General features: G+C 31.2%; 2 protein-coding genes across 2 annotated transcripts; one reads left to right on the top strand and one right to left on the bottom strand.

The window, feature by feature from the left end:
• Positions 1–6,658: 6,658 nt before the first annotated feature.
• LOC139883492 (probable sugar phosphate/phosphate translocator At3g17430) lies at positions 6,659–9,770 on the top strand. The gene is made up of 9 exons (XM_071867665.1): positions 6,659–6,745; positions 7,636–7,743; positions 7,865–7,896; positions 8,008–8,058; positions 8,379–8,440; positions 8,530–8,791; positions 9,041–9,306; positions 9,422–9,510; positions 9,612–9,770. Exons 1-9 carry the CDS (start codon positions 6,659–6,661, stop codon positions 9,768–9,770), a joined length of 1,116 nt encoding a protein of 371 aa, XP_071723766.1.
• A 1,214-nt stretch (positions 9,771–10,984) lies between these two features.
• LOC139883485 (novel plant SNARE 12) lies at positions 10,985–13,588 on the bottom strand. The gene is made up of 10 exons (XM_071867661.1): positions 13,512–13,588; positions 12,938–13,030; positions 12,536–12,629; positions 12,201–12,238; positions 11,967–12,061; positions 11,698–11,777; positions 11,569–11,625; positions 11,393–11,485; positions 11,222–11,296; positions 10,985–11,086 (listed from the first exon to the last, which is right to left on the bottom strand). The coding sequence occupies exons 1-10, from the start codon at positions 13,586–13,588 to the stop codon at positions 10,985–10,987; spliced, it is 804 nt and encodes a 267-aa protein (XP_071723762.1).

The raw sequence follows: 13,588 nt of genomic DNA, 5'->3' as shown, positions 1-13,588 counted from the left end.
ATTTTTCAAACAATAAAATATACAAACCATCAACTTTTTTTCGAAATGGATGGGACCTGTTCCCTCCCGTGACACACTTGGATCCGCCCCTATCCATCCCCAAATTTTTAGAGAATTCTCCCTCATTCTCCGACCCATTCCATCATCCCTCAATTTTTGGATAATGATTTTTAAAGGAATGAACATTGTTCCCTCAAATACAAGAGATCACTATTCATCCTTTATAAAATTTCTTTCAGAAGTGAATATTATTTTATGTTATTTAAATAAAATTACCTTCATCAAACAGCGGATAATCCTAACTATTTTTAAATTTCATTAGAAGAACTGTCTTTACTTTTAATTTTTCCTGCTTTTTTTTTTTTTTTTTTTTTTTTAGTTTTATACTACTAGAGTACTAGTACTTTCTTAGAAGACCATTTATAGTATAATAGGTGCAAATAATATTCAAAATGAGTTTACCAATCTGGAGACAGCTGTGTGTGTGTTTGATGTGGACGAAGCTGCCGTCATATAAATATAAATACATATATACTCCAACAATATATTAACAATGGCTTGGCTTCCCCTTATAAAACTTTGACTCTTGTTCTATCTTTCCAACATGAATACAACTTATTTATGAAACCATATGTACCATTCAGACAGACAGTCGCTGATCGGGTCTACCATTGCCGCATCTGTATTATTGCCTTCCCTATCGATCGACGACTTGCTCCAGTTTTACTTTTCATTCGTACCCACGTAATAATAGTGTATAGTACAAGAGTTTCGTCAAACTACGGGCCGGAAAAAAGAAACGGATTGAAAAGCGACAAATTTTAAAAGTTTATTTATACTTCAACATAAATTTAATTTTATAATGATCTTTATATTTTAAGACGAAAATAATATAAGAGAGTTTAATATATATATATATATATATATTTTAACTAGAGCTAGTAAGAATAAGGAATAGTACTCGAACACTAATTTTAATTAAACGTAAATTTTACACCACCCCACTATACTATTCAAATCATCACATTCTCAAATCATCATGCATCCAGACAAGAAGAAGATAACTATACCCATTGGTTGAAACTTGAAATATATATATAGAATGATAATGGAAATATGTCAAAAATGAAATCAATTGTTGCTTGATTGGATCTCAAAACCTACATAAATAATTTGCTTCATATATATCCTCGATCGTATTATTTACGTATTTTAATATATTTTTTTGTAATGTAAATAATTTATTTTTTAAATAAAAACACTTCCACTAAAAAATAAATATACTTAATTAAATTATGTCGACAACATCTACATAGATTTGTTGCTTTTGTGTCGAAATACAACCATCGTATATATATATATGATCCTCAAAAAAGAAAAGTCTAAATAATTGAAATGGAACAAGTCGGCGCAGGAATATTATATTTTGTTGTTTGGAGTTTTAAGGAAGAGATCGAAATAAACAGATTGTTCTTTTGTTCCTGAACTACATTAGGAATGTAGAAGAGTTGTAAATTTCATAAATTAAATTAACATTATAAGGTTGTTAGCCGTCAAAGATTCTCAAGTCAAAAGAATATATGTATTGTCTTCGTGTTGGACATTCATTCATTGATCATACGACTAATCATATATGTATATGTTCCTCAAATTTTTTTAATTCAAATTCAACTGATAATCAATTAAATTATTATATTACTTCCATCCCAAAATAAATATATATAAAAATTTGTGTCTATTTTGAAGCAGTAAGATGTTATGTTTCTTTTAATTACTCTAGTTCTAACTCCAATTGCATTTGCAAGGATGGAGGAGGATCAAAAATATATAATTCTTAAAGTGAATAGTCTACAAGTCTAAACTCTACAACTTCTGTTTTTTTTTAGGTAAGACTCTAGAACATTTTTTTTATGGTAAGACTCTAGAACATCGAATGTTGTTTATTCGATAGAGTCGATGTATAATTAAAACCACTTGCCAACATTTGTCTCATTGTTTTGTTATTTATTTAATTCAATAAGATTTTGATTATTGGGTTGCCGTCCACATCAATGCTTTTCCATATATATGCTAATACATGTTTAGTCGTTGGTTATGAATCATGATAAGTTTCCCATAATTCATTTTACATTGCAAAATTAATATACGTATTTTTTTTTTTTGAAATAACATAATTAATATTATTATAATAATATATACCAACAATATCTTGTTTAAGCTAGCGGCTTGACGTTTTGTTCTCAGCTGTTCACAACTTTCAAATTAGAACCAAAATCATAATTGGAATTTCCTATCAAGAGAACTTTTTTTTTTATAAAAAAAAAAAATCTTAAAAAATGTAATATTTTGTAATTCAGATATCTAATGAACGTAAAAGAACATATAGTGATATGGTTAGAAAAACAACATTATGTATAATAAAACATGTGTTTCTCATTGACATAATAAAAGGATTAATTAACTGATATCTGGATTAGCAAGCATATCATTCACTAGTTTTGTCAAGCAACAATTTAACGGACGTGTGGCATTAAAATATGAGGAAAATCTGCTAATTAAGGTTGACATGATGACACTGATGAATGGGAGATCGAAAGCTGCGTTTGGTTAGCTAGCTAGTCTCCTCAAAGCTGCTAATTTCAATTCTCCCGCTGAATTGAATATTTAGAAATTAATTAATACGAGTATTACTACACGATCGATGACTTCACTTCTTCCTGGCTTATGAATCGATGTACTATAAATGTTCTTTTCTTTTCCCCTAACCTAAAGCATGCTCGCTCCAGTTTGGCGTCCATATATATAAAATAAATCAAGACTTTGTGGTAATGGATTAATGCGAATTAGGTACAAAAATGAACTATTCTCTCCGTCTCAAAATAAATGCAAATTTTAAAATAGATGCAAATTGTATGTAAAAATTTGCATCTATTTTAGGACGGAGGTAGTAATATATATCACTCTTACTTCATAGGAATAATGTTGGCTTAGAACTGAAAAATGAAGATATCAACTAAGACCATCTCACAACATATTAAGGGTCCATTTGATAGTCCCTTGAGACGAATATTAATGTCTATTCCCATGTTTGATAAAAATAAAGCTCATTGGATTGGACTAATATATTTTTCCCAAAGATTATTTTGATAAAAAAAACAAAAGGAATTGGGCTGGATTAATTTTCAAAACTCTCCCTTTAACTGACTATTTTCTACTTAGTACTCCATCATTTTGTGGTTTTGAAATTAACACACTGTAGAGTGTATTATTGTGATAATTAAAAGTTCCAATCCAACACTCGGCAATTGTAAACATTTGTTGAGACCTGCTCTATCGGAGAAATGGCATTCCAACAAGCTATTGTCAAACCTCCACTTCGAAAAACATCATGTGGGCCTGAGTGTTAAACTAAAGCCCAATGAAGCCCATTATAATTACATTCTTTGCTCGTTTGATGAGGATGATTGGATATCAAAATCAACATACATAATTTTCATTTTTTTTTCCTCTTCAAAAAAAATAAATATATATATTTTCATTTGTCGATGATGCTTTAGAGGTTGAAAATAAACGCATATTGACAGACTTAAATCCAAATTAACATCATATACATCAAAATAAACTTATTTTATAGATAATAGCGAGACTTTTTCAATTTTAAATTTGTTTAATTTGTTTCAATTGTAAATTTTATTGTCAAATCAAAATTTGACACATGAAGATTTATTGATGAATAGTAATTTGACACATATATTTTAAAATTTAAGCTTAATTAAATTTTAAATTATAATTTTAAGTCAATGATATTATTCTTTTCCTATTTTAATTAAGAAATCAAAACAAAATAAATATAATGATTTCTAAAAAAAATTCTATCAATTATTTTTTTCTAATATAATAATTTTATTCCTAATCAATTTCCTATCTATTATTTAAAAAATTATTCTTAATAAAATTATAATACACTATATATATTTTATTTTTTTATTAAAAAATTTTTGCTAATTAAAATTCATTATATATATATTTTCCTATTCTTAATTAAACGGACATGTGTTCTTTTTTCCTATTCAAAAGGACATATTATTAAAAAAAATATTTCCAATCAAATTATAATATATATTATTTTTCTAATTTTTTTATTAAGTATTATTTCTAATAAAATCGACTATATATATTTTTATATTCTTAATTAAAACGGACATATCTTATTTTTCAAACATTTAATAATTTTTTTAATTAAAGTTCATTATATTCTTTCCTATTTATAATTAAAATGGACATATCTTCCTTTTCTTCTTCAAACGGACATATTATTAAAAAAATATTTCTAATCATAGTATAATATATATTATTTTATTTTTAATTTTTATTATTTCTAATAAAAATCCATTATATTTTTTCTTCCATTCTTAATTAAAATGAACATATCTTTATTTTAATAATAAGAAAAACTAAATTGATTAGATGCAATTATAAATTTTATTATCAAATCAAATCTTGATATGCAATTTTTATTTTTTCCTATGTTTATTATTTTTAAAAATAAAATAAAATTTTGATTCTAATAAGATCGTAGATTTGAAATAAGTTCAATCCAAAATTAATTAAGTTCAATCCTATCTTAATGCACTAGTCAATGGACCCGTCCGTTGGACGGAAAGTCCGTACATTTGAAAATTAATAATTTAAATATATCTTATAATAATGATATAATAATTTTTTGTATTAAACATTATTAAATATATGTCAAATATTATATCAAAAGGAATTATTTTAACTTTATATCAATTATAATTATTTTGATTTTATTTCAAAATCTACAATTCCATTAGAATCAAAATTTTATTTTGTTTTTAAAAATAATAAAAGTAGCAAAACGTAAAAATTACATATCAAGATTTGATTAGATAATAAAATTTATAATTGCATCTAATCAATTCAATTTTTCTTATTGTTTGAAATATAAAATACGCTCATTTTAATTAAGGATTTAAAAAAAATATATAGTGGATTTTTATTAGGAATAATAGTTTAACAAAAAATTAGAAAAATAATAATATATTATATTTTGATTAGAATTTTTTTTTAACAATATGTCCGTTTGAATAGGAAAAAAGAAGACATGCCCGTTTTAATTATAAATAGGAAAAAAAATATAATGAATTTAATTAGGAAAAATTATTAATTGTTTGAAAAATAAAATATGTCCGTTTTAATTAAGAATAGAAAAAAATATAGTCGATTTTGTTAGGAATAATAGCATAATAAAAAAATTAGAAAAATAATATATATTATAATTTGATTAGAAATAATTTTTTAATAATATCTCCGTTTGAATAGGGAAAAATAATACATGCCCGTTTCAATTAATATATATATAGTGTATTATAATTTTTTTAGAAATAATTTTTTAAATAATAGATAGAAAATTGATTAGGAATAAAATTATTATATTTAAAAAAAAGTGAAAGATAAAAGAGAATATGAATCTCATATGATTAGAAATAAATAATTGATAGAATTTTATTAGGAATCATTATCTTATTGTTTTTGAATTCTAATTAGAATTAAAAAAAATGTTGACTTAAAATTATAATTTGATTCCTAATTAAACTCAAAAACTTAATTCTTAAATTAAACGCCATGTGTCGGATGTTGATTTGACAATAAAATTTGCAATTGAATTGCAATTAGAACAAATTGAACAAATTGAAAGATGTTTCTCTATTGTATATAAGATTATAAAAAAAAAAAAAAAAATCCTATCTTAATGCAAATCGCAATTTACATGTGGAAGAGGAAACGATCAAAAACGATCAAGGACCACCCACCGTGAAAATCATATAATAATAATAATAATAATAATAATAATAATAATAATAATAATATAATGGGTAGCATTAGCATAGCAGCCAGCTCGCCCAGATCCTGAAACCTCGACCGTCGGATTATAAAATATAAATTGTGGGGGTTGATTAGTCACTATAGTGTATCCCATTAGCTAACATTAGTCTTTTAATAACTACTTATATTAACTAATATTTTCCAAGTTCCTCGCTATATACTAGAAAATAAAATTATAGATAGATATTTTCTATTTCTTCTTCGTCTCTGCTGCAAAACCAAATCAAATCAAATCAAACCGAAACGAAACGAAACGAAACGAAGACTCTCTCTCCCTCTGTCTCTCTCTCTCTCTCTCTCTCTCTGAATGATTCGTCGATTTGAGCAGCACACATTTATTAGTACGAACTGCGTCTCACTTTCGTTTCCTCTTCTCTCTCCCTCTCTCTGATCTATGAATCAAAGTAAGTTTCAGATCAGATCACGCTTCTCTTCTGCATTCCCATTTTAATTATTCCTTGCTGATTTCATTGTTAATCTACTTAATTAATGTCTTGTAATTGATTTGATGCAAACTTTTATTACCATTTTCAATGCCGTTGTTTCTGACAGTTTGAGCTTCATTTCAATCAGGTGCTTGCTCGCTCGTCTATTCCTCGACTGACTCAGTTGTTTCCTCCGACTAACTGAGAGGAGTTTATTACATTACATTGTTCAGCTAGTACCAGATGATGTTGCTCTCCAGCTGATAAATTAGCTTTCATTTTTGTATTGGTAGGAAGTACGATTCAACAAAGTAACAGCACGCGAGATGGAGATCAGCAAACCACTTATGTTCACTTACCTCTACTTACTAATCTACATTTTGCTTTCCTCTGGTGTCATCTTGTACAACAAGGTATCACTACTCACCCCTGCTTCACTTTATTACATCTCTTATTTTATTGATAAGAATCCACTTCGAATTTATGTGTCAAAGGATTCAATTCAATACCCAGCTTTGCTTCCTCAACATTTTTTATGTGCCTTTTCGCTTTCTCGTTCAGTTATGCATGCAAAAAAAATAAAAAAAAATAAGCTGCTGATGAACAAGGAAGAGTTTGTTCACTCATTTGAGCAATCCTGCAATGGATCTTTCTATTTTATTTTACTCTCATCCTGTCATGGGGGCGGATTCTCTATAACCTAAGCAAAGCATAACTAGGATTTCACATTTTCTAATGCGACAAGTGAAGCTATCCTCTTTTTTTCCCCCTAAAATCAGCATGCCATTGGCCTTCTGGCATTGTGTCTTCCATAATCTCTGAATTACCCGTTCATCACATGCCTGATACAGTGATTTATTCAGGGGTTTACAGAGCTCAATCTATTTAAGAATGACTTGTTAGATGTTGGACCACTGAGCTTCTAGGCATTTTGTAAAGAACTAAATCCACCTTGTGCCTGCCTTGAAAAAAATTGTGGTCCAGTACTTTCATTTTTGCCACCATAATAGAGAATGTAGCATGTTCTATAGTTATCACTCCTTCAAGACAGTTGCTTCTCCTCTTTCTTAGCTTTTTGTTTTAAGGCCTTAAAATGCATAATGAGATTGGCATTAGCTTTAAGGGGAGGCATATGGGTTTCTGTAAGCATGCTATTTTTCCTTGCTGCTCATTTATGCGTGTTTTTGCTATGCCTACATATTCAGTTTTGATTTTGGTGGTTATGTTGAATTTGAAGTTTCTTTCAGTGTTTACCTTGAAGTAAACTTTTTCTTGTAGTCTGACTTCTTCACTTTTGATGCAGTGGGTTTTATCTCCAAATTACTTCAATTTTCCCTTGCCTATAACACTCACCATGATTCATATGGCATTTTCTGGAGCTGTAGCATTTTTGCTCGTCCGTGTATTCAAGGTGCGGTTCCTACATTTGACAAAGCTTTGCTGTTAGTCTCTTGGTGTTTCTTTCTTTTTTTCTGGCCGTCTTTTCTGTTGCAATAGTTATCATGGCTCACTTCTATTTACTGTTTTCACAGGTTGTAACTCCTGTCAAAATGACATTTGAAATGTAAGTGACATGGTTTCCTTTTTCTAGCACTCCCGTAATACACCCTCCTTTCTCTCACCTCCTTGCATTTACTGGACATCTCTGTAACAAAGCTTCTTTTCTATGCAACAGATATGCAACATGTGTAATACCAATAAGTGCCTTCTTTGCAGCCAGTCTTTGGTAAGAATCTTTAGGTCCTAGAAATTTCTTTTTGGTTGACAGCTTGGGTTTTTTTCCCTTTGTTCTCTTGGCTACAACTTTGGGGATAATCGTTGTAAAACCAATACTAACGAAAACTGTTGTGCTTATATGTGCTGATGATTTTTAGGGGCCGAACAGTTTAGAGTTAGTTTGATGTATGTAGTTTGTTTCACTGTAGAATGGGTTACAGATGTGGAATCCTTAAGTAAGAGTTGAGAGTTTAATGGAGTTGGCATTTGATGTTTTCTTTTATTCAGATTCCTATTTTCTTATGACCAGTAATTTTCTTGCCAATGCAGGTTTGGCAACACTGCTTACTTGTACATTTCTGTAGCCTTCATCCAAATGCTCAAAGCTCTAAGTATGGGACAAAAAGTGAATATAGCTTGTTTAGTTTCATAAATTCTTACGCCAGATACTTACTGCTTATGTTTGGATTTTGATGTGCAGTGCCAGTGGCAACATTTATTATGGCTGTAATGTGTGGCACTGACAAATCAAGATGTGATGTGTTCTTGAACATGGTGCTGGTCAGTGTTGGAGTCGTCATTTCCTCATATGGGGAAATCCATTTTAATGTAATCGGAACACTTTACCAAGTTACGGGCATTGTTGCCGAAGCTCTTAGACTGGTCTTGACCCAAGTCCTTTTACAAAAGAAGGGCTTGACCCTAAATCCTATTACCAGCTTATATTACATAGCTCCATGCAGGTTCTTGGATTTTTATGCTTCTTTTCCTCCATTTCAAATGAAAGATTTAAAGCTGATCAAAATAACTCCTTGCATTTTTGCACAATCATTAAATGCTTCACATAATTGAACAGAAAATCTTTGTTGCATACTATTTCAACAATCTAGTTAGAATGGATTGGCAAAAAAAAAAAAAATCTTAAGATTTTTGTTGATGGTATTTTACACCTATGTTGCTTACATTCGTTATGCATCATTCTTTGTTTGCAGTTTTGTCTTCTTGTCTGTGCCCTGGTATTTACTGGAAATGCCAAGGATAGATGTCTCTCAGATTCAATTCAATTTCTGGATCTTCTTTTCTAATGCTCTGTGTGCATTAGCGTTGAACTTCTCAATATTCTTGGTAATTGGGAGAACTGGAGCAGTCACCATCAGGGTCGCTGGTGTGCTAAAAGACTGGATACTGATAGCCCTTTCAACTGTTATCTTTCCAGAATCCACAATAACTGCTCTGAATGCACTTGGCTATGCTATTGGTAATTTAAATTTCCAAAACTGATACATACATTCGCTAATCTATTCTATATGATATGATAACTAATAATTAGATATCCTATGTTTAACATTGCTTAATTTTCTCCCCCGTCGTAGCACTTGTTGGCGTTGTCATGTATAACTATATCAAGGTTAAGGATGTCAAAGCATCTCAACCCGAAAGCCTTCCGGAGCGAATGACAAAGGTAATCAATCTCTTTACTACAGATTTATGCAGTTTGATTATATTCATCAATGACTTGTATCACACGCCTTGTTCTAACAATGTAATATTTGGTTGTTACAGGATTGGAAGTTGGAGAAGAAGTCTTCAGACATCTATATGCCAAATATGAGCAGTGAAAATAATGGAGGAAATGACAGCAATAATAATGCTGATGAAGAAGCGCCTCTAATTGCATCGTCAAGGTTATCTTACTTTGGACGGAACATTACACGTGATTGATTGATTGTTTTTGAATCTCAAGTAATAGGTTGAGATGTTAGCAAACATTCTATTTTGGGCGAAACAAGAATGAATCAATATTAGAACTAAGCAGGTACAAGTGCATGCATGCTTCCTGATGGAAAAAGGCAGAGTTCTTCCTTGTAATTACGTCATTGTCACAGTTGGGGATAATACTTTTAGTAAAATGTTAAGCTTAGAACCCATTATTTGGTGAACAAGCATAGCATAGTACAATCAAGGCTATTAAAATTCTTGCTTTTTTGTTGTATTCTATTATTATTGGTTTGGTATTTTCAACGGAACAACGTTCTAGTCTCGACCGCAAGATGTATGAATTCTTTCTTTCCCACTTAGCTTCACTTCAAGTTCATTATCGTTACCGTTTGTCTTCATGTTTTGAGTACAACTAAAAACCATTTCAATTGCTGTCTTTTCATCATGTTCGAGTTGGTTTTACTCGTTCTAACTTTCTTTTCATCCCTAACAAGTTCTTCAGTTACAGTAGTTCCCTTTCTCTTTTGTTCTTCCTTATGTCTCTATCTTTATGACTTCATCATGTTTTGACTTCTATTTTATAGTTTAATTATCCGTCTATCTTTTACTTATCCAATCCTTTTCTTCAATATCTAATCTATTTTAGGCAAAGGTGGCGATTAATTCGGTTCAGTTTATGTCCAATAGCGATAGTATAGCTGCGATACCTTCATTCCTAAAACCTGATCATGTTTTTCAAACCCCTCGTCAAGGTTGGATAATGGCAATAGTAGCTGGACACGGAGCATAATCAAACAATGAATAAAGTCGACATTGTTTTGGAGTTAAAAACAGATTGTCAAAGTTTGAATGCCTTAAGAAAGAGGACGAGTTTACCATAACCTAAACACACAAAAAGGGATAAAACATCAATATAAAAGAAAGTCGATTTGCACTGGGCTCAAATTACATATATATCTTCAATACAGCCAAACAAAAGATGGTTCAGTAGTGTATTTTTACTTCCTAACGCAAGTGTAGACTCGGAAAGTTCAAGAAAGGAACAAACACACGGTAATTAAAAGCACAACAAACAATGTGGAAGATTACTCATGTATGATTTATACAAACTGTAATCACAAGGAAGAATTGACTAATTTCTAAACGAATATTCAAGGAACCAGCCTCGCAATCTTTCCCACAACAGCCCTTTTCATGTCTGAATGGACGAAATGTATTCAATAGTGTACGGGAGCTCTTATAGACAATAATCTCCTTGACGGAGCTGGGGGTGCCAAGCCAGGAATGTCTTTGATATCCTTGTTGTTGGGATTGATAATCTGAAAAATGTTACACATGGCAATTAGAAACAGTATAATATGCCTTGAGAAAGATCCAGTCACGTTACTTCCTAAACTTTAGAAGCATTTCATGAACCAATCAAACATAAATTAAATGAAAAATACTCTCATTACCTTCACAACGATAATGGCTATTACACCACATACGATAAGAAGCAGGAATAGCATTATACATTTATCCGTAGCAACCTGAAACAAGCCACAGATAAAGAGAGGCTCAGTTGATACACTTACAAAAAACATTAGCTGCTTGCACTCTTATTAACTAAGAGCAAAGTTATTTACCTGTCTCCCTATCTCCTTCACTAGCTGAGAAGCTTTCTTTAATGAAAATTGAATTGTATCTAGCTCATTAACAATGCGGCCCATTTGATCAGTCTGTCAATGTTTTTAAACAATTAGACAGAAAGTTGCACTTGCAATCGTATGGAAATACAAGAGGAAAAGTAAATTGCACTCACTTGGCCTTTCAAGGTACCAGCAGTTTGTGTTCCAACTTCAATTGTTTGATGGACAACCTAAAAAGTCAAGACTTTAAGAATGCAGGTAAAGGTATCTTTCAAGCAAAAGATATCCTGATAGTTCGTTACCTGTTTAGACCGTTCAATTGCCTGATCTGTCTCATCCATTGTCTTATTGCCAGCATTGATAAGTTCTTGATTTGACATGGCTACAGTGAAGGAGGAAACCAAAGAACACGTTAATACAATGTAAGATATGAAAATCACTATAGAAGATTTGACTACATAAGATAAAACGTCAACTAGTTACAGCAAAGTTCAGCAATTAAGGACGTGAAGAGCAAACATATACGTTTTATTGATTGTGATATGCAGATGTTTGAGAGAAAAGATCTCACCAGATGCCATTTGAACATTCTCCTCTGCTGTTGGTTCACTGACTCCTCCCGTATCAAAGAGTTCAAGTTTCTTGTTGCCCAATGTATTCAGGTATCTGCAGTTCCAAGGGCAGAGTAAGAATTTGATCCAATTTATATGGTATGCTGGAAATCCAATCTTTAAGAAACGAGCAAACTAGTTTAAAGCAACAAACTAATTCTACGCCTTCAAATATAAAAGGGCTGTGAACTTACGTTTTCCTCAATGCCACGTAGGAATTCAGTTCCTTGATCTGGAGAAGTAAAACAAATAAACAATAAGCATCAAATAAAAGGATGCAGCTCCATTTGTTTAATTATATGTTCTTCTTGCTCAAGTATTTATAATTTAAAACACATTAAGAAATGAGCATAACAATTAACCATAGTGGAGCTCAAGGTTTCAAGAGATTTTATCAAAAGATCATGACATGGGAGAAATGCTGCTCAGCCACAAAACAATCTTCAAAGTGTGAATATTTACAATGAAATGTAAATGCAAGATTTAGCCATGCATGGAAAAATTGGCTAACAAGGTTCAAAGGACTGACCATGGATTGCTTCTCGTCATTAAGCTGCTTATTCACATCAGGAGGATTTTTGCCCTCTTCATCTTTAAGCTCACGATCGAACTCTTTAATTAGCCTGAAAAAGTTCCAAGAAATAAAGACTTAACATTTACCACAAGTTCACACTGAACAAAATTCATTAGAAATACATATTTTCAATTGGTATCAATCTATTATCTTTCTTCTTGCACCAGCAGTGAATTAGTTCTCAGGGTAACAACTTTCAACAAGTAAAGATAAAGTGATCTAGGGGAAAAGGGACTGCATTAGACTCCAAACATCTTGAAAAAACAAAGTATCAACTACCAGAACAACATAGTGATGTTATGAAACTAATGATCACTCAAAGCCAAGAGGACATGGAAGCCAAGCAGTGGCCCGTACCTTTTGCATTCCCTCATCTTCCCAGTAAGTTCCTCAAGCTGTTTACTTTGTCTATTAGAATCCTTGATCTTGTCCAGCCTCTGGAAGCCATTTCTTGAGAACAAGAAAAAAATTCTTAAAAGTTTATTCTAAAGTAAACTTGAAAAGTAGTTAACAAGAACTTCATATAGCAAACTTCTATTAATTGCGGTCAAACAAAACAAAGACCCTTCAAATCGACAGTGAAATTAACATGAAGCTCCCATTTTGAAGCAGAAATCAACTAACTTTAGCTTTCAAGACCTCCAAGTTTATGGTTTTTACTTCACATTACAGTACATCGCTTCTACTTAGCATCATATCCATGTCCTCAAAACAGAAGCACAATTATAGAGTGAATAAGCAATCGAAATCATTACAGCCACCAATGAACAAAAGCAAAATTCCCAACTCCACCATCAAAACCCCAACCAAAATGGTGAGTGATGACTATAACTAGAGAAAGTCATAGTATTGAACAGTGACAAATCTGGAATCAATTGAATTAAGGCTCGAAATTGAAAGAGGAAAAGGGGGAGTGGGAGTGGGAACATACGCCAGAGCTCGAAAATGATCCCGAATTTCGCCGTGGATCTGCTCCAACTGTTGACTCATCGGCAAATTGCTCGCCAT

Source organism: Rutidosis leptorrhynchoides, unplaced genomic scaffold (genome assembly GCF_046630445.1).
Source record: "Rutidosis leptorrhynchoides isolate AG116_Rl617_1_P2 unplaced genomic scaffold, CSIRO_AGI_Rlap_v1 contig408, whole genome shotgun sequence".
NCBI classification, from domain to species: Eukaryota; Viridiplantae; Streptophyta; class Magnoliopsida; order Asterales; family Asteraceae; genus Rutidosis; species Rutidosis leptorrhynchoides.
Note: the sequence above shows the minus strand (reverse complement) of the source record. Positions and strands in the feature narration are given on the sequence as shown.